General features: G+C 37.3%; 1 protein-coding gene across 2 annotated transcripts in view; it reads left to right on the top strand.

The window, feature by feature from the left end:
- The window catches only part of FAF1 (Fas associated factor 1), a 177,442-nt gene that overhangs the window by 36,112 nt on the left and 119,643 nt on the right, over positions 1–21,687 (top strand). For both annotated transcript variants that reach the window (XM_030032718.2, XM_030032717.2), the window contains exons 3-7: positions 4,640–4,686; positions 7,694–7,902; positions 11,265–11,356; positions 11,717–11,805; positions 20,034–20,139. In XM_030032718.2, coding sequence (XP_029888578.1) covers positions 7,833–7,902; positions 11,265–11,356; positions 11,717–11,805; positions 20,034–20,139 — 357 coding nt within the window. In that variant the 5' untranslated portion in view covers positions 4,640–4,686; positions 7,694–7,832. The remainder of the gene's footprint in view (positions 1–4,639; positions 4,687–7,693; positions 7,903–11,264; positions 11,357–11,716; positions 11,806–20,033; positions 20,140–21,687) is intronic.

Genomic DNA, 21,687 nt, shown 5'->3' with positions numbered 1-21,687 from the left:
TTAACTCTTAAGATAATTCATTTAAAAATCACTTTTAAATTCTGGAAATTTAAAAACTACTTCCCATCTGTAGTTCATGAGGAGGAAGGAATTCACTGTTTTGTTTGAATATACAATCAGTATATGTAGACCTCTGCTTTTAAATAATATGATTGGCAAATCCAGTCCATCTTCAAACTTAGTGATAAACGCCGAGTATTTTAAACTCAGGAGTTTAATGTTTGTGCTATTTAAAATACCACAGTTTTTTCATAGTTGTTCATACGACCCGTGTTTCCCCTGGGACAAGAGTCACTCTAAGATGTGCTTAATTGGTTTTAGATGGTTAGTACCATAATTGTGTATTTTGGGAGAAGTCATCAACATTGTTGCTTCATCAGATTATTAAGAAATGGTGGTTCTTGGTTTTCTCTCTAACACTGTTTTGTACTCATAGAAGATAGTCACGTTTAGTCAGAACTGACTAAGCTGTTTAAGTTAATATTCCCTTGAGGAAAAGCTTTACATTTCACAGTCTGCTTCACAATGTTCTTGAGGCACTTAAATAATTTCAGTGTGTTTGTAGAATACCGCAGAGTTTCTGGGTTGCCCAAACTATTCATGAATTTGGTAACCTTTCATTAACGATATTGCTTTATTGTTTCCTATATTTGGAGGAAACAAAAATGTTGGATTTAATAGATTTCGATACTGTAATTTGGAAGCTTGTTGCTGAAACAAACACCAAAAAAAGTATGTTACTTTGAACTGTTGTAATTGGTGCTCATCAGTCCAGTATTATATCATACTCCTGTCTTCCCGTTCATTTAAATGAACAGGATTCTCAGTAATGTTTATCAATATATCCTATACTGTTGGATGATGGAGTCAGAGAGTGCTTGAGATTGGAAGTTATTTCTGGATGTCAGTCTGGTCCAAAGTAGGTCCAATTAGATCAGGTCATGCAGTGCTTAATAAAGTCTTAAATAAAGTATTTAAAATCCTGGATATATGACTGGTATCTCTAAACAAAATGTATAACTCAAGAATAACTAAATTTGGCTTATAGTTTCCTAAAATAAATTGGGGGCCTGGTTGTTGTTTGAATGTTGTCATCAAAACAATAATTATGTCCTCACTTATGAAACCCCTATAATTTTTGATTTAAGATGAGCTTCGCTCTTTAAATAGTGATAGCATTAGAAAAGGCAAATACCTGTTGTAGCTGTGGTACCCAGTATCCAGCAGAGACACTCATGGATAAATAGTGTAAGAACCACATAAGCATGGAGTGCTACTTCCCTGGTAGCAGTCTCAGCAACAGGTTATTGGAAGCTGAATAATTTTTCTGAGCCAGGCATAGTATCTTCATATTTAATAACCCACAAATAGATTTAATGCACCTGTTATTAAAATTGTTTCAAGGGTAATACATCTTTTTAATTACTGTATGTTAGTCACACAGGCTGTTTTTGATGATCAAATGATCCCTGTTGGAAAAACAAAAAAATGTAATAACTTCGAATGTTTGCTTAACGATAGAGACCTGATCCCCTCTCAAAGGAGACTGACAGTGGGAAAGAAGAGCCTGGAACAGACCTTGCCTTAAGAACTTGTTCTTTTTTTAATTTTTTTTTTATAGTCACAGCCTTCCTCCTATGAAATTCTAAAGCAGATGGTTGTTCCTTTTTCTTATTTTCTTTGCAGGATCTACTTATAGATGTCTTGTAAGAACATGGATATTTAATATTTATGCAATATCTACATGTGCACTGCTACCATTTGCCGTCTACGTAATTTTAGTCTTCCATCTTGCTTAACAAATAGTGTCCAGACTCTTCATTTTTACAGTGTGGTTAATAGAGGTCTTTCCATCAAAAAAGTACATAATGCTGCTGCTGTTTTTTCTTACTGCTGTGCCCCTTAAATGTCATCAAGTTTACAAAACTGGAGACGTGAACAAGCGAGTTATTCAGTTTTAAAGAAAATAGCTTGGAGCCTCTGTCGTGTTTAACCCCTCTAACTAGGCTTAGAAAAAGTTTGAGCTGCTTTAATCCTCTGAGGCTGAGACATGAGCTTTGACAGAAGTAGTGTGGAAATGCCATGCTGTGCTATATTTCTTCATAGCTGAAGCAGCTTATTTTTTGCTGAGTAGAGAGAATTCTCTTGCACCAGCAGATCATTATTAGTGTAGGTCCTGTGGTACAAACCCCTGTATTTGCTCTCTGTATCCTACAGATGCAAAATAAAGGATATTTTTGTCTTTCAACCAAATTTACCTGTTGATTGATAGGAATGAAATGTATGTTGCTGAAGAGTATGGTGGGGGGAAGCCAATCTAGAAAAACACAAACAAACCAAAACCTCCCACTTTTTCCTGGAGGTTCATTAGATGAACGTGATCAAGAGCTATGTACGACTGCAAAACCACAATGATGATAAACGAGATGTTGTTAAAAAGAAACCACTGATTATTGCCATGCACGGTGGATAAACTGATTTAAAAACTGATCTGGTGTGAAGCTTTGTTTTCACTGTAATTTCATGCAGCCTCGTGCGTAGTTGCTGTAGTTTATAGATACCTGTGACCCTTTTCCTTGTCTGCTTTTTTGCTATTATTTATGCAATATTTGTTTCTAAATATATGATAAATGTTATTGCAATATCATAGTTACTTAGCTGAGTTCAGCAGTAATACTTTTTGACTTTGTGTAGCCTTAACTATTAATGGAAATTGTAAAAAATCATGTTTATATGTTCAGAGAAAAAGAAACCATAGCATTTAAATCTTGATTTTTGTCTATTTTTCTGTTTATTAAGCACTTAAGTAAGTTGCTTTTTTTTTTTTTTTTAAATGTCAGTTTGTAAAAATTATGTTGATAGATGATGACTGTCCAACTGATCAGTTGCAGTATATGACTTTGTCCTCCTGCAGTACCGGGGAATCTATGAGCTTCTAAACATCAGCATTCCCTTCTTCATCAGTGACCAGACACTCATTCACCAGGTATTCTGGCCAACAGGTCAGGTATATCTGGCGTAGGAGAGTGGATATTAGAAGCTGTGATAGTAGAAATGCATGAATCGCTGCTGGTACAGCAGAAAATTGAGATTAGTGGGATGCTACAGTCTCTCTTTAATCTCACTGTTAAGCCTAACAAATATGTACCTGTGAACACAATAGTGATTATAAAGATCATCAAAGAGCAGAAGTAGAATTAGTCTTTTGAGGTCTGTTTTTTTTTTTTTTTTTTTTTTTTTTTTTTTTAGTTCTTTCTCATTCCTCATCAATTTCCCTCCTGTGCTCTTCCACCTTATCTGCCCACTGCTGGGCTAGGATTAAAAGTCTGGAGTTAGGTAGGGTTCTGACATCTTTACTTCCATATCTTCTAACAATAATCAGAACAAATTTTTATCAGCTGAGGAGTAAATGTGTAAGTCATCTTCACCAGCTCACATGGTGCCACTTTCACTGCTCCTTAAGTCTGAAAAATCCTAGCAATGAGATGATTTTAAAACACATTTTTGGTGGTATAAAGCAGTCTGAAATAAGTTGTCTTCCAAATACTGTTGAAGAGAGTCTTATTGGCTTTCCAAGTTTTCCCCTCATCCTGACTTACATACAGTTTCCAAGTTATACAAACTTCTATAGCATCAGATGTGCTGGAAATGCATTAAAATATTCTGCAACATAGAATGGAGCAATGCTGTAACAGGCTGAGGTGACAATTTTGTCAGAAATGGAGTTTCGAACTTGCAACTGGAATATGTTGTGGCTATTTTTAAAATGCTGCATTTTAATATGAGAGAGAATTCATTAGGATATTTTTATAGGTAATAATTCTGTAATTTCAAATAAGAACAAATCTGAATGCAGCTTGCCAGGTTTGTACTTATACACCTATAAGTTGTATTTTGTTTATTCTGATGTTCTGGACATCATGGGATATTTAACTGCATAAACCTTACTTAAAAAATACTTCCTTTTCTACCTGAAGATTGTTTGAATTTTGGGGGTAGTCATTTCTGTGATTCCCTGGCACACGAGGACTCTTAAGAGGCTAGATGTATTTTTGTGTGTGTGAGCTAGAGGCAGGCTGTCGAGAGGGTGTAGGTGTGATGGAGGCAACGTGTGCTGCTGAGGAGCCGTTTGCGTGGACTTCAGCAATTCCTGAACACATCAGGCTTGCAGCATGCAGTGTATGTGCAGCTGTGCAGGTTTATAGGTTTGTGCAGGTCTGATACTTCTGGGAAACATTAGATTTTCTGTATACATGCTGTCTGGCTGCCTTGTCTGTGCACAGTTAGCTCGATGTATTTGAAAGCAATATGTTCACTGTATGTATGTACCAAGCGTACAAAGTGTTAGATTTACTGAGCGTGGGCCATGCAGTTTATTCCCATGCATTCCACCTGGGAAATCCATCGCACGCGTATAGGAGTCTGAGCTTCAGTTCATGTTCGTTTTCACTTAGATATGATTTTTATCTTATGTAGGTACTTTAATGACAGTGTCATTCACCAAGAATATTCACTGAATGGAGAACATTTTATGGCACATTGTAAAGCAAGCTAATCACTCTTCAAAACATATTATAGAGGTTCTGATTTATTTTTGTTGCTCTGTATGCTTGACTCAAAATTTGTTTTCTCTTTTCAGGCAGCTATAAATGGTGTAATACCACAAGAAAACGGCATTCTACAAAGGTAAGCACAGAAAGCTGGAGTAGTACACACAGGGAATGATGCTGGGTAATAGTTACAGTTTTTGTTCCTGAATCCTAAGATGATGATGTAATTCTCCTTTTAAAGCAGTTTCTGGAGCCACAAATTCTATTCCTGGCAAAGCTGATTTAACATTTAAGTTTTCCCATACTGATGGAGGACCAGCTTGAACATCTATTAATTGGTTAATTTTTATTTTGAATTCATTGGTTGTTGGGTCATTCTGTGCAGGGTTGTCTCTTTACTAAGACTGGATTTTGGTATGCTTCCTTGGATGTCAGGACTTTCTACTCCCCTTCCCACCCCCAGGATCTAAAAATTTGCAGGGCAAATCCACAGATGTTCCTGGCTAAGTATTTTCTTTTTCCTTATGCATTTTTAAAGGTATTGATAGTCCATGCTTCCCTGTCCCTGGCCAAAAATGTTTGTATTTCTGTAGGCTTTTTTGTTGTGGTTTCTTTTTTTTTATCATTTTAAAATTGAATTACAGGCAGCAGATACTGTGTTAGATAAACTAAGGTTGCTCCCTTCTAAAAGTAGCTTTACTGATTTTCTTTCAGCTTTTGAATTAAATTTTGGCTTGTATTCTGATGCCTGGATATCTTGAAGTCACTGAAGCATGAGCTCCTAAGTGCTGATGAGGCAATTGAAAACAGCAGAACAGGAATTGAGCTACTTGAGAGAGACAGTAAAATAGCATTTAAAATTTTGTTTAGAAAAATACTCAATGTGCTATTTTAGAAAGTTTATTTTAACGATGAAAAATGATACATAATGTAGGTAAAATGGTGTTTTGGCATCTCTGTCAATACTTACTAAAGCTGTCATTAAGTAGAGTCAGTTTTTGATTCAGGATAAAACCTTATTTGCTCAGTAAAGTTAGATGTTTATTTACTGTAAGGTCTACTTAGTCCATTTGAGATCAAGTTTTGGTTGTGTTGAACACTCTTTCTACCTATGTTAATAAGTCCTGACCCTCAAAGCATTTACATTCAAAATACGAGAATGTTTGGAACCATTTGGTCAGGGGGAAGGAGCTGGGGAGTAGTTATGCCTGACTTGGATAACAAGCTGGTCCAGTGTCCACTTACAGCTTTCTTCCACACTAATCTATTCATTTTTAGAAATGATTAGACAGTCAAATGTGTCTCAAATATTTTTTTTTCTTTTTCTTCCAATGGAAGTGGTTTAAAAGGAGGATCACAAGATGTAGAAACCTAGTTTCCAGTGGTTTTCAGATGAGGCTTGTTTTACTGATGTGAGGCTTTTTATGTTCCATTAGAGGTTGCCAATCAGATATGTAGGATGCCTTTTGTGGTGGAATCAAATAGAATTAATACAACTGGACTTGAAGTAAGTTAATTTATTGAAGGGGAAAAAACTACATTTTGTTTTATAATTCAGTTATATTGTTTAAAATAAATAAATAAATCCAATCCTGAGAATCAGGATATTCATTGCTTCTTGGGTCTGTTAACAGAATCATTATAGTACTTAATTCATAGTTGGCCATCAGATTTAAGACAATAACATATCACTCAGTATTTATACTTTTTTAAAACCTGAAAATAAGACTGTTTCCTGTACTGTTTAGACCTCTAAAATAGGTCTTTGACCTTTGAGCATGCGTCTTTGAGTGTGGGTCTTTGTAGCTGGGAATTCATCCTTCTAAGCCTGCTGATGTGAGAAGTGAAGGAGCCCCTTGTTTTACGAGCATAATATGTTTTTCTTTTCAAATGTGGAAGGCACAATGATGGGATTTGCAATAGCTGTGTATAATTTCTGCACTTCTGTGACATGCATGCCATCCACATTTATGCTTCTTTAAGTTCAAGTCTCCTCTAAGTGACAGATTTGACTTGCTATAAGAACCATTTCCATTGAGAGATCTCACGGTATCTTCAAGAATGGCAGAATGCATTTTTCAAATAAGTCCTGTTTAAGAATGGAAATGAGACAACTTAATCTCAGCATTTCCTAAATCCTTCTTTGCTCAGCTTGCGTCCTTTCAGTGCCTATGTTTTATTAGCTTGCATCCTCCATCATGATATGCTGTAACTGTCCAGCACAGATAATCTTCCTGATAAGAACATCTCCAAGGCAAAGCTCTAGGCTTGCCCTGTGAAGTTGCTTGCCTTCCAGATTTAATTTCTGTACATCATAGTTTTTTTTGACCTGGAGTAATCTCCCTTAAATTTCATGTTTTGTTACCTGTGTTTCTAATCCCAGTTACATGCTTCTTATGTATATCTCACTGAGGAAGATGAAGTGCTTCTTGGTAGTGAGGGTTTCCCTGTTTATTCTGACCTGTAATGCTAGGTGTATCCTTGAGCCAGGTTGGAGGCATCCTTATATGAATGTCCAAGAGGCTTGAAGGGTTTTTGAACTTAAAGGCGAGCTAGAATTCAGCATTGCGTGACTGTTGTACTTCTAGGTATTTTTTGCAATATATACCTCATTATCTTGATTTATTTATCTTAAGTACAAAACTATTTTCATATCTGACTTGTTTTCCACTGATTTGGTATTGGAAAATACCAATATGTGTGCAGTATTTTAAGGTTTATTTCTTAATTTCATTTCCATGTGATACTAGCCCAATGATGTAGAAAGCTGGTCGTTGCCATGGTGCCAATTTTTATATGGTCACAGCACTCCTGGAACAGGAAATAATCCTTCTTCTCAAGATAATTCTGATATTAATTACATTGTGAACTTTAGACTGCAATAATGGCTTAAATCCTTGTTTGTCATCTAAGCTGTACTCCTGTAGCACTTCTGAGTCACTGAAATGTTAATACTGCTGATACGAAAGTTATTTTCTAATTATTAATAAAACAGTATTTTCAGATGTGACAGTGTAGTTTATTCAAGAAGTGTGTGCTGTGGACCACAGTAAGTGAGTAATACTGTTCATTTTGCTTTGCTAACTTTTATTTAAACATATCAAGCTCTTCTGTTTAAACCTTCTTATCTGCATATCTTTCAGTGAGTACGGTGGAGACACTTTACATGGACCAGCGTATGGCCCCACAAGTCATTCTACAGCAGCTTCTTCAACTCCTTCCTCATCCTCAGCGTTTCGCCATGTAGTGCCATCTAGACAAATAGTGGAAAGACAACCTCGAATGCTTGACTTCAGGGTTGAGTACAGAGACAGAAATGTGGATGTAGTACTTGAAGACAGCTCCACAGTTGGTAAGGATTTGTAAAAATGAAATTAAAACCATTGTGGTAAAATTGTTAAAACAAAAACAAACAAAAAAGGCCCAGCCCAAAAAATCCAAATCCTGAAACAAAGCAAAGCAAAAGAAAACCCCTCAAAGAAGAAAAAAATCCCCCAGAAGTAGCAGGCTCCACAGTTTCTAACCATTTTCAAATCTCTTTCAGCTTTAAAAAAGCAAAGTTTCACTAATCCATTGTAACGGTTAGTGATCTATCAAATATTTTTTTGAAATCTAGTTTTCTGATGAACTTGCTTCAGAAACAAAATAGAGATTGCTGATTAAGTTGAGGTATGAAAATGTAATTTGGGGTAGGATTAGTCTAGATGCAGTCTACTAACAACCAGATGATCTTGGCATTTCCTTTTCGAATCAGTATGGCATCTCTTTCTGTGTAGGATTAGTGACAAGATTTAGAGGAATTTTAAGAGCATCGTTGCATTCTTCTTTCCAATTTTTGTTTGACTTGTTTTTGCAAATTAAGATTTCTTTTATAACTTTTATTGTCTTTATCCTAAAACTGATGCATTTTGTAACAGTATGTTAGAAATATGCTATTGTTAGTATTGCAGAGCATGTTATTTTTTCTGCTTTCCCCAAACTGTGAGTTGATTTACTTTTGCTAAGGATGAAGAGTAGGTCATTTTGGTTTTGGTTTTGTTTGTTTGTTTGTTTGTTTGTTTGTTTTTTTTAGTGAACAGTCTATACAGATCAAAATAAGGAACTACATGAAGAAATAGTTGATTAAAACAATTTTCAGTGCTGCAGCCTTATGTCTGTGATGAAATTTTGAAATTGAAACTTTTGATCCTTATTTGTCGTCTTAGCATCCGATTTGGTATTGGCTGGTGCCACCTAGTGGTGCTTAGTTTGAATTCCTGATTAGCCTTTCATGTTTTCCAGAGCACTGCACCGAGTGGCATCCATGCAAAGCAGATATAAAAGTCTGATCAAATCAGAATTTTGTAGCCGTAGTATTTTATTTTTTCTTTTCTTATTAACTTCCTTCGGGTATAAATGATTAAGCTGTAGGGCAGAAGCAGTCAACGTAGAACTTCTGTCTGTATCTTGGCATATGAAGATTGAGGGCAGCATTGTGTTTCAAGTCCAGAGAGAAGTAAGCAAGGCAAATAGTAGAATTTCAACCGTGGACTTCAGGAAAGAAGATTTTTGGCTTTTTCAGGGATCTGCTTGGCAGGATCCCATGCGAGAGTGCCCTAAGGGCAAAGGTGCCCAAGAGACCTGGTTGGTCTTCAAGGACAACCTCTTCAAAGCACAAGAACAGTCCATTCCAACATGCAGAAAGAGGAGCAAGCATGGCAGAAGACCAGCACAGAAGAACAAAGAGTTTCTGACTAAGCTAAATGCAAAAAGAAAGTACACAGAAGGTGGAAGGTAGTGATGGGCTACCCAGGAGGAATACAGAGATGTTGCTAGATATGCGGGTTTGGAGTTAGGAAGACCAAACCTCAGGTGGAGCTGAAGTGACAGAGGGATTAGAAGGGCTTGTCTAAGTACATCAGCATGAAAAGAAAGGCTAAGGAAAATGTGAGCTCACTGTTAAATGGTGATTGCTGAACTTGGTCCCTGGGAAGATTATGGAGAAAATCTTTCTGGAAGCCCTTTCTGAGCACAGGAAAGAAAAGAAGGTGATTTGGAACAGCCAGCATGGATTTGCTAAGGGCACATTGCACCTAATCAATGTTACTTGCCTTTTATGATTTGATGACTGGCTCTGTGGACAAGGGGAGAATGGTGGATGTCACTTTGACTTTAGTAAGGCCTTTGACATACTCTGCTGTAGTATTCTTAAATTGTTAGGATAAGGACTGGATAAGTGGGCTGATAAGGTAGACCGATAATTGCCTGGACTGCTGGGCTCAAAGTCTGACTGGTTACTAGTTTGGGGATGTCCCTCGGGTTGATCCTGGGGCCAGTGTTGCTTAATGTCTTTATTAAAAACCTGCTTGTTAAGGTAAGTGCTCTTGGCAAGTTTACAAAGAATACCAGATCAGAGAAAGTGGCTGATGTTCTGGAGGGCAAGGCTGCTATTTAGAGGGCCCTGGACAGCCTGGAGAAATGGGCTGACAGAAGCCTCATGAAGTTCAAAGAAAGCAAAGCTGAAGTCCTGCATCTGGGATAGGATAACTTCATGTTATCCCATCTGATAACTGGCTGAGGGCTGACAGGCTAGAAAGCAACTTTATAAAAAAAGGGATCTAGGGGTGCATCAGCAGTGCACCCTTGCAGTGAAGAAGGCCAGCCACATCCTAGGCTGTGTTAGCAAGAGTGTAGCCAATGGATCCAGGGAAATAATTATTCCCCTCTCGTCAGCACTTGTGGGACTGCATCTGGAGCACTACATCCAATTTTGAGGTCCCCAGTACAAGGAAGATGTTGACATTCTGCAGTGAGTCGAGCAGAGGCCAGCAAGATAGTCAGGGGACTGGAGCACATGGGAACATAGGAGGAGAGGCGCAGAGAACGGGATTTGTTCAGCCTGGGGGAGAGAAGGGGAGAGGTAGAGACCTTACTTCTGTCTACAACTACCTGCTAGGAGGACAGAGAGAAGATGAAGCCAGACTCTTCTTGGAGGTGCACGATAATAAGATGAGAGGCAATGGATGCAATTTGCAACACTGAAAATTCCTGTTAGATGAAAGGGTTGTTTGTTTTTTTTTTTTTTTTTTTAAGTTGTGAGAGTGGTGAAGTACTTGAACAGGTTGGCCGGAGAAGTTGTCAAACTTCCATCCTTAGAGGTGTTCAAATCCTTGACTAAACTGGTTTACTTAGACCTTTGAGCTGGGCTTGGGATAGGTGAGCTCCTGAGGTCCCTTCCAGCCTGGATTATTTTATGACTGTAATAACTACAGGGAGAGGAGAGCATCGAAACATGCAAAACATTGAAAAAGCTGTCAGAGCAGTTAAATTGTGTGAACACTCCAGTTCTTTAGGTTAGGACTATTGATAATGGAATTGGGTATCAAAGATACGCACCTTCTTTATTGCTGGCAAAGTCCATTGCTCCAGATAGCATGCATCTGCAAATGTGTGTGTCTAGCATACGCAGTGTAGAACTGTTCAAATATATGTCCAAATCGTCAGATCCCCATATGACTCTCCAAACGTTCATGCCTTATGTGATTTTTTTGTTTTGTTTTTTTGAGCTTCATTTGTCCTTTGCTGTTTGAAGTGTATGTTACAAGGGTAACTAGACTAAGAATGGTTTTCATAGTAAATTTTTCCTTGCTCTTGTTTTTTAAGTATAACTCAGTACTGTTTGAAATAAAGCAGTAAGTGTGTATATTTTATATATTTTCTTTGTTTTCTCTTTAGGAGATATCAAACATATTCTAGAAAATGAACTTCAGATTCCTGCATCTAAAATGCTGTTAAAAGGGTGGAAGACTGGAGATGTAGATGATAGTGTAAGTTTTCAACTGTGTTTTCAGTTAACTGAGTTCAGAGTTTCAAACTGAGCATCTGTGGGTGGGGATTACAATGCAAGAATTGTGAGTTTCAAACAGTGTTAGATGTCTCGAGCGGCATACAAGGAACTCTTAAACTAAAACGTTGCAAAAAAAATCAGGACAAATCACTTTAGTTTGTGTTGGTTTTATATATAACATGGCCCACCTACAAAAAGGATCTTGGGAAGTTAACAGTAAGTATATCTCAAAACAAAATATTTGGTGGTATTGTAAATAAGTATCAATAATTAAAAGAAATTAAATAATGTGTCAGAATTGGTGAATGTTTTATATTTATAATGATTTTTCTCCCCTCAGACTGTTTTAAAAACTCTACACTTGCCAAAAAATAATAGTCTTTATGTTCTAACACCTGACCTGCCTCCTCCTTCTTCAAGTCATTCTGGGTAAGTCTTTTGGCCATAAATGCTACTTGTATGATTTGGTCTTGTATGGTTTTTGTGAAGCCACATGTATCCTTGCAGGAGTCTGCAGTTGGTAAATACAAAGCATTTTCACTGCTCTAGTAAGCGTTGGGATGAACTACCTCCCTCAGCACCTCGTTGTTGAAAAGAAGGTTGTTAAGTTTTTTAGAACCTCGGTGTGGTACATGAACCACTTACATACATGCAGAATTTTACACCTCCCAGATGCGATGACTTTTAACAAAAATCCAGTCCCTGTGGAAATGAGGGCTGGCCATCCATAGGTTCCTGCATTAACATACATGCATAGTTTTACATGTCCCAGATGCGATGACTTTTAACAAAAATCCAGTCCCTGTGGAAATGAGGGCTGGCCATCCATAAGTTCCTGCATTATGTTTGTTCATTTAATGTATAAATCATGTACAAGCCTTGTATAAATCATTGCTAGCAGATGAGGATTTTCCTTCTGGAATGTTTGTTACATTATTTTGTCTTATCTTCTTGGGACTTTTAAAACACACGTAGATGGGCCGAGTAGTTGATTTCCCCTAGCTGAATCTTTTATTGCGGATTGGAACGCTTCCAAAGTTACCGGCGAGCGTTCGCATGTCCGTGAATATCGCTGAGGTCTGAAAACGAGACGTGGCTTGGCAGAGGCGGGAATCTTTGCTCTGACAAAGCGAGCGGCAGTCACCTCGCCCGCTTCGGCCTGGGGCCGTCCCTTTCCCCAGGGTGGCTCGCTGTGGCGGGAGCGCGGGAAGGTGCCCGGGCAGCCGCCAGAGGGCACCCGGAGGCCGGGCGGGGGGGCGGGCGGCGCTGGGAGCCGGCCCGCCCGTTGTCTGAGGAGGGACTCGGTTTTCCGCCCTTGTGGCCGACCGGGGAACGTTCCGCAAAGGCCGTGGCGTTGCTGGTGACGGAAATTCTTTGACAATCAATAGCATCAACCGAGCGGTTTCCCAAGGACTAAAAGTACCTCATGTTTTACTGAAATGTACTTGTGCACGTCACCGCGTAGCCTGTGGAGGAAGTAAGACTGCTGATGTGCATTATAAAAATAATGCTGCTTTCCTTTATTAGAGAGGGAGTAGTGACAGTGGAGCAGAGCGGCGGTGAGCTGTGTGTCGACTGGATGTGCTCTGTATGTGCAAACAGGAGCTGTAGTCGCGTGCGAGGACAATACGCCATTGTACTGAAGGACAGTGAAAATACTGTGGAAAAACACTGTAGATACTAATTGTTTGGGTCCTTTTTTTTTTTTTTAACCCTTGTCCAATTTCAAAATTTTCTACCCAGGTATCACTGTATATTGTAATTTTAATATCTTCGGTTCCGGAAAGAAAACTGGGGTCTGAAGGATGTTATTTATTGCAAGTGCAATGAACTATGTAACAACAAACTGTTTAAAAACAGTTCTTGGGCTTTTTGATTGGATGAATAGTTTAAAAGAACTTTACTTGCTAGTAAAATCAAAGTGGTTTGCTACCTTTACAGTTTATACTTGTTTCATAGAGGAGATTAGTTCTGGGTATTTTTAAGATGAAGTTGGTAGCTTTGGGATAGCAAATGATGATTAATTAGTGGCTATTTAAACAAGGATAATTTGAAGGCTAGATCATCTCCCTGAAGTCATAAATTCTAGATGAAAGGGGAGGCTTGCCTCCAATTAAAGCATCAATGCAGATCAAAACACATCTAATTGAAGCAATGTACCAAACCCAGTTACACTGTTTACTGCCTACTGTTAGGTCAGTTATTATTCAGATTAGTTTGTTACCCACAATTTTTAAAAACGCAATGCTCACATCTATTATTAATGGATGTTAAGGAACTTTGCCTCTTACTTTGTGAGTTCATCTGTTGTTTTCTTCAAATGCCATCTATTTTGAACTAGAGATAAATAGTCGGGATTTGAATATCTCCAGAAAGTGATATTTGAAAAGCCTGAGATTTCAGTACGTGACATTTTATGTATATGCCCTTCTTAAAAGGAGCAATCTGGTCACAGCTCTATGAACTGCAGGTTGTGCCTGTTCTTGACACTGAGAGAGAACAGTGTCTGAAACATCTTTTTCTAATGTATTGGTACACAGGCATTGAAGTTTATTGTGACAGACTGAATGGGCTTAACCCAGAACTAACTTAAAACTAGCATCTGAATGTAATGGCAAAGTGATCCTGCAGTTTAAACAAGGAAGAATCTCCTGGGGTATCTTCGTTCATCAGCGGCATATCTAAAGCTTTTATAGGTACTAGAAACCCAGTGAATTACTACTGCATGCTAGTAAATTGACGTGTAAAGATGAAATTTAAATGTCAAATACCACCTGTAAGGTTACATGCCCCGCTTCCACAATTTCAGTTGGCAAAGCCATACTTATCTATGCATGATATCCAGAGCAATAACAATGTGTTCTATGAGCTGTGGACGTAATGAAACCTGATTTCTAGTGAATTCCTGCCTCATCCCAGTGGCTGCAGTAACTCAGCCCTCTCCCTCCATGCTTCCCATGATCTCACCTACCTCTAACACTGCCTCCAGTTCTTCCCATGTATTTCGTAGCACCTGTGCCATTTTCCCCCCGCCCCGCATAGACAGTCAGCTTGCCCTGCCTCTGTTCTCCAGCTGGTAGCCAAGTAATATCGAAAGAAAGGAGACATCACATGCTGTAGGTAGTTCTGTAATCATTGGCTAGAAGTTGGCTGGATGGAGTATAAAAATACTATGCTTGTACTGCAGCCCTTTACTGAGGTGGGTAGTAATTTGGGTCCCTTTCCTCTATCCAGCTCTTGCTTTATACCCAGTCTTTGAGACCTTTATAATGCTCTCAGACCTCCTTGAAACTAGTGTATATATTCAAAAGTTACCAGATGGGACAGGTGGGTGAGAAAAACATGATTTCCTTTGGAAAGCAGTCTTAAAAGGAAAGGTGCCAAAGAATGTCCATCATTTTATTGTCCAAGGAGAGGAGAGATCCCTTGCACCAGCTTTGTCAGATTAGATTCTTCACCTTCTCAGAGTGACTTCCTTCCCTTGTTGCCTCTGATGCTTCTTGAAAGTCGGCAATACACAGTTCAGGGAAAAGGTTTTGGAGAACGCAATAGAGGGCAGCATCCAAAGCATAGGCGTGCAAGTCTGGCCACAGAGCTAGGTCATCCTGATTGTTTCTCCTTTCTGTCTTGCATACTCTGGGAGGCACTTCTTCTGAATTTTTTCTTCAGTTGTCATTTAATGGGTATAATGTATTTTATATTTATACTTCTTTGCTAAATAGCTGAAAGTCTTAGATATTTTATTACACCTGATGAATCATTGGAAGGTTCAAAACAGTTAAAACCTGTTTGACCAGGTGCATACCTTGGCGATTATTACAAATAATGTATTTTTGCTAAGCAATTGTAATTTATTTAAGAAATGTAATAATCTGCGTGGATAGGAGTAAAAAGCCCCATCTTTGACGTAGTGGGTCCATATATTGCTGAGTGTGTGTGTGTGTGTTAGATTGTTGCAGAGGAGTGGTGATTGTGGCATGGTGTCTTGTTGTATGCTGTCAACTGTAGCAGAGTGTTAATTAAGACCGATGTAACCTGCAACTCCAATTATTAGTATTGTCTGTTTAGCTGGACAGGAGCAGTGCCTTGCTTTAGTTACTTTGAAAGCTTCAATAAGAATGGTAAGATTAATGTTTTATTTTCACATCTGCTCATGAGACAGTTTAAAAATCCTGAAGTTTAAAATGCAATAGAATGTAAACAAAAGGGCTTCTGCTCATTTACATGTTAGCCAGATTTGCTAACTGATTGCTGTTTGAACCTAATCTACCACCTCCTGCTGCATTAGCTACAACAAACATTACATTTACATACTGATTTCTTATTTTGTTTTAATGTAAATAATCTGTAATTACAGTAAATTTGGACTTCTGTTGACATGAGCTTGTATAAATCTGTAAGTTTAAAATGGAAATGTTAATTACCTTGTGTCATACCTATTTATATAAAATTCGGAGATTTTGGGGGGGAAATCTACATGTGAGTGAGAAAACATATTGCCTAATGGGAAGTACTGAATGTATTTCATAAAAACTTAGAGAACTGAAATGAAAAGGAGCATTTGCTGATCATTGATTAAGGATATACTTTTGGTTTCAAAGCTTAAAATATTACTGAAATTTCAAAGAAATGCTATTAAAAAGCAAAGTATTACATCAGAAATTAAAGCATTAAGGCAGTCACTTATCAATAGCTACAGACAATCTATTTTATATATTGTTACAGAACAATAGAAGAGCAGTAAATCTGGAAGCTTAAAATATAATAAATATCAATACTAATACTATCTTGCTTCAGCATCATGTAGAATAGTTGCTGTCCCCTAAGATTAGCATTATTTGCAGTTACACATTTTTTTGCTAAATATTGTTTCTGTTCTTAATTTATTAGACTTGTGGTTTATAAATTCTGCTGTATTGGGATTTGGATGGAGTAGCTAGTGAATAAACTCTTTCCAGACTCTTAATTGAGTTTTGATATTTTGAGTTTAGTGAAGAAAAAAAAAAAAAAAAAAAAATCTTGCAACTTCCATTGCTTGAAATTTAAGTTTGAAAGAGGAGCGTTTTTGTTTGCGTATTGTAGTTTCAACCCCAGCTGAATCCTGGTCCATCACTGAGGTTTCTGTGCATTGCGATAATGCCGATGACCGATGCTATATAGGCAATCCATATGAAATCTAAAACTGGTCCAAGTCCCTCTTTCTAGAACTGTTCAGAGCAATGACTGCACTCAGGTCTATTTTCTTTTGTCTGTTCTTGGACTTTTTTTTTGGGTGTAGGCAGAGTTCCTCTACTGGAAGATTGGTGCCCAAAATTACCATCAAGTTCCCTTGCCTCCTGTGCTGAATAGTAAATGTATAATAATTCAGCTGAGGAAAAAAAAAAAAGGCAGTATATAACCTATCAGCAAATGCTTTTGAAAACTAGGGTTTGCAGTAGGGGAGAAATGGTGCTGATAAGAGTGGCCTACTTTAATCCTGTTTCTAGAATTTGATTTTCTTTTCCCACTAATTAATTTTCATATTAATTAAATTCTGTTAGCACTGATGGGGGGAAAAAAAAAAAGAAAATCTGTCTTGACTTTAATGGTTTAATGGGACCTGGGGTTTGGCCCTGATTTTTATTTTTATTTTTTTTTCTTTTAATGCAGATGTTTCATTTGGAAGATTGTAGTCAACTGATAACATTTGCAGGAAAATGAAACTGCTGCAAACACTGAAGCCAAAATTTTAGAAATGTGCATTGTGTTCAGTCTTCTCAATACAGTTATGTGCACCTAAAAAGAAATAAAAGTAAGCTTCAGCTTACTGTCAATGAGAAGTCTCCTTTAAATACACTTATTTTGTACATTTGATCATAGCCTTAATGGCTGAAAATACAATTTTAGGGCAAGGTATGTTTTGGAAGCAGAATTCTATTGGCACAAATAATTTGGGGTAATCTACATCCCTAGTTGCTGGAGGGAATTAATACCGGAGGGGACTGACATCTCTGGTTGTCCAGCTACATGTTCAGACCAACCCCGTTCTGCAGAGGAGCGTTGGTATGCGTAGAAGTGATTGGCACAAACTGCCCATCAGATGTGCCATCAATTCCTCCTCCATTGACTTTCTAATGTATGTGGTCCAGGTCTTATGGCTGTCTGACCTTATGAAATTTTGATATAGGAACTCAAAAGGATTGGGTCAGCTGACGACTGCATTTCTGTGTAAGCAGAAGTAATATTCCTCATTATATTATTTTTCTGAAGAAAAGGTGAATAATTAACCATGCACTTTAATTGCTAACACTTTCAAAACCAATTTTTTTCCTCAAATTTTCAAAGTGTGGTGCTTTGGTGGTTTTTTTTTGTTTTGTTTTGTTTTTAGCCAGCTTTATTTTCAGTTTCTTCTTTGACTGTATTTGGCTATGAATACGTACTGAGAATTTGCTTGTTAAGAACATTCAGCTTGTGTTGTTTAGAAATCCAAAAAGTAGAGGTGTCAAAATTGTTACTTACTTCAAAAATTGAGGCTTTTAATTTTAAGGCACTTCATTTAAGTTAACTGTGTTTGAAGAGTATTTTTTCCTTTTCTAAATACTCTCTGCTATCCCATCCAGATGAAATAGAGAAGGGGAAAAACCTTTCCTACAAACAGATGCTTTTTATTAGCATGCTGTATTTTGGGTAGTACTGAAGTGTGTGTATCATGCATACCTTGAGAGACTGAGGGTTTGGTCGAACAAGCCTGTTTTCATTCTATGTTTACATAAATTACAGAATGAAAACGTGAGTCATGTTATCATTTAGCATCTACAGATTTTCAGATAGCTATAACAGAGCCCTGTGTGATTCTGTATGGAATCCAGAGCTATTCACATATGCTGTAATTAATGTTTTCAGAGCAATTAAATATGTCATTTGCCTCCAGTATTTGCTGAAAACAAATAAAAAATCAGAATCTGAAAAAGCACAGCAGGATATTTTAGTTGCTACTGAACATTTGCCAAAAGAAAATATGGTTATGGCAGTGCTAAACTTCCTGTTAACAGTCACATTAGAATTACCTTTGAAAATAGGCATACAACTTTTCAGGACTTCTTTTCTCTTTTGAAAGACTGTTAAGTATTTTAAAATTTTGTAGGCCTTTTCTTAAAAGATTTTGTGACAGGTGCAGCTAACTTCATGTTCAGCGTAGATGACTGACTTCAGTTACATTTGTAGTGTCTCTCATATACTTGATCATATGTAGCACTGACAATGAGTTAAATTTATCTGCCATATTACAAAACCATAAAAGACGAGAAATAGCACTTTGTGGTTTTGTTATGTAGTATGTAATTATTATGTTTAAGATGTCACAGAATCCAAATTAAGTTGCTGAGTGAAGATATTTTTGTAAGGTAATTTTTCTTGAGATGTTAAAGCAAATTGTGCATCTCTTGCTAAAGCATCCAGTGAGTATTGCATGGGTTCCTTACCATCTGAGCAGCAAAACGGCAGACCAGTAATTCCAGTAGAAGTTCAAACTAACAAATCAGGCCTCAAATAATCTAGCAGTTTTTCTTGTCTTCTTGTATCTTAAGATACAGCTGTGCTTATCTGCATACAGAATTTGTCCTTTATTGCTAAGAGGAATGGCATGTTGAAGTGTCATGGAACAGTGAAGATGTGAAGGAAAAAAACCCCAGCCTGTCATTCTTTTAAGAGTATGTGATAAGAAAAAAAAGAATCAAATAAGCCCAATTTAATTCCATATGCCACTGAACTGCATGTCAAGTCTGCATAAATATTGTTTAGAAACCCAACCTACGTTACAATGTTGCTGCAGTTTTGTAGCCTATATAAGACTTGTACAGAGCTGTAATTGCCGTGTCTATAACAGAAGTCCTGCCTTCTATTTTAAAAAGTAGATAGCTGCATAATTTTGTACCTAATTAAGCAAACAGGATGCCTGTTTAACATCCAGATGTTTTTTTACCAGGAAAATCACAAAAAACCCCCCAAGTTTGTGACAACGTGAACATATAGTTGGCCTGTTTAATCTGTATCTTAAGTTTTGGGTTTTTTTTAATTCATATGGTTAAAGGTGTTTTAATGTACATTTAAAACAATTTGAGCAGAACTAACTTTTCTAAATGCTCAATACCCACATGAGAAATTTTGCTGTGGTTAGTTTTCCAGTTCTAATTAGCTGGGTTTATGTGCTTTGAATGAAACTAAGCAGAAGAATTTCCGTTTGGTTTATGCTTCAGGTTACCCTACAGAAGCAAAAGCATGCTTTGCCTTGTTCTACTTACCATCAGTTTTTAATGTGCATTGTAGCTTGATATTTTGTCTGGTCATCAGTATGCTTATAGCCTGGTATTAATGGCATTATGAGTGCTAAATATACCCAATGTTTGTGAAGATAATGTGACTCTCTCGATTTTGAGAATACTTAACATTAGAAGAGCTTTAAAGGCTGCAGTCACCTTATTAAGGAAGGAGTTCAGGAATGGCCTTTGGTCATTCTCAGCATGCTTCCTTGCATTTAAGAGTGAAAAGAGAGATGATAATGTTGTGCCTGGACTTGTCCATGTAGAGTTTAGGGTACCCTGGGGTTTTTGCATCTAACTGTAAAACAAGCTATAACATGCTTATCCCTGATTTTCTTGTTTTTCTTTCAACCATTTCAGGGCCCTGCAGGAGTCATTAAATCAAAACTTCATGCTGATCGTCACCCATCGAGAAGTCCAGCGGGAGTACAACCTCAACTTCTCAGGAAGCAGTACCATTCAGGAGGTGAGTGCTGTTTCACAGCTGAAGAATAAATGTAGCTCATTATAGCTAATGCTAGCTCTGTTAAAGAGGGTTTACATGGTCTTGATAGGTATTCCTTTATTTTATTAGTCTTTTTTTTGTTTTGTTTAATCAACTGGATCATCAAGATTGCTGTAATTTGATTAAAGAACTTGGCCTAAAAAAGGTTTTCTATTAAATTATACAGAAAAGATGTTGCTTTTTGCATTGTAGTAGCAAAATATATGAACAGTATTCAGTGAGTCATTCTAGAGTGATGAGGAAAAGCAGTTATTCAAATTACATTTTAAGCCCCTTGAAGCTCCCTCTGTCTTCCCTTCTTTTAACCAGCTCCATCTCCATTTTGTAGGCACATCTACCATTACTGGTTGCTGTCACAGTGCTGTAATTCTTACTGGCTTGGTAGCCAAATGGGTTTGTGTGTGATGGACGTCACTGCCATTCTGTAGAATGGCCAGCAAGGGGTGATATTGTAGAGAACTTTGTCAGAATTAAGTCGTATGGGAACAAATATCTCTAATATGACTCTGGACTCTCTGAATTTAGAACAAGCAGTCCTTGCGTATTTTTAAAACTCCATTCTAAAGCCAAAGGTTGCTGTCTAGTGCTCCATGGTGTGTCTAATGCCAGATGTTTTGGATGTTATTTTCCATATAACCCACTAACTTCTGGAAACATGACAAACAATCTAGAAATGTGAGTCTTCAGAATTCACGTTACAAAATAGTAAGATTTAATGTTTGCTTTTCAAATTAAATGTATGTTTGCTATTGGTCTGACACTTCTCTCAGTCTTTTAGGGTTGAACAGATTTTACTGCAGTTTTTCATGTCACATGCTGACATTGTAGACAAAATTATTTTAAGTTCCGTAATATTAGCTATAGGAGCAGTATCTCATACAACAATGAAAAATGATCATTAACTGTTTTCATTGTGAATCCTATTATTCTTAAGATCTAAATTCTGATCTTTCCCCTGCATGAAAACCTGTTTTCTACTTTACCTTTTTAAACCTATCATAGCAAGTTCTGGTTGTGTTTTGTTTGGTTTTTTTTTAAATAATGTAAACAAACGTACTTGCATCAGTGTGTTTTTTGAGGGGCCAAGCTCTGACCCTTTACAATTAAAAATAATATTTATGGAAATAAATGATCAGAATATTTGTTTTTAGTTTTAAAATGGTGAGATTCTAAAAGAAAACACATACATACATATTGGCCATTTGTTTTTTATCTGTGCTTATTAATTAATACTTTGCTGGTGGGTCTTACCCAGCTTAAAGGAACCAGAAAGCTGTGACAGTGCATGGGAATCTAGCCTGCTTTTACATGCACTGAAGTTTTCTTGTTTGTTGGTAATGGCAGGTTACAGTCAACATGTTAACGTAGGAAGTCAACGTAATTTACAAGTCAGTTATGATTTTCCCTGTTAAACAATCAAAATCCAAAAAAATCCTACCACCCCATAACAAGTGTAAGCATCAAACCTTTCTTTGCTTTTCTGTCTTGTACCTAAGTATTACATCCAAT

The sequence above is a fragment of the Aquila chrysaetos genome, chromosome 12 (genome assembly GCF_900496995.4).
Source record: "Aquila chrysaetos chrysaetos chromosome 12, bAquChr1.4, whole genome shotgun sequence".
NCBI lineage: Eukaryota > Metazoa > Chordata > Aves > Accipitriformes > Accipitridae > Aquila > Aquila chrysaetos.
Note: the sequence above shows the minus strand (reverse complement) of the source record. Positions and strands in the feature narration are given on the sequence as shown.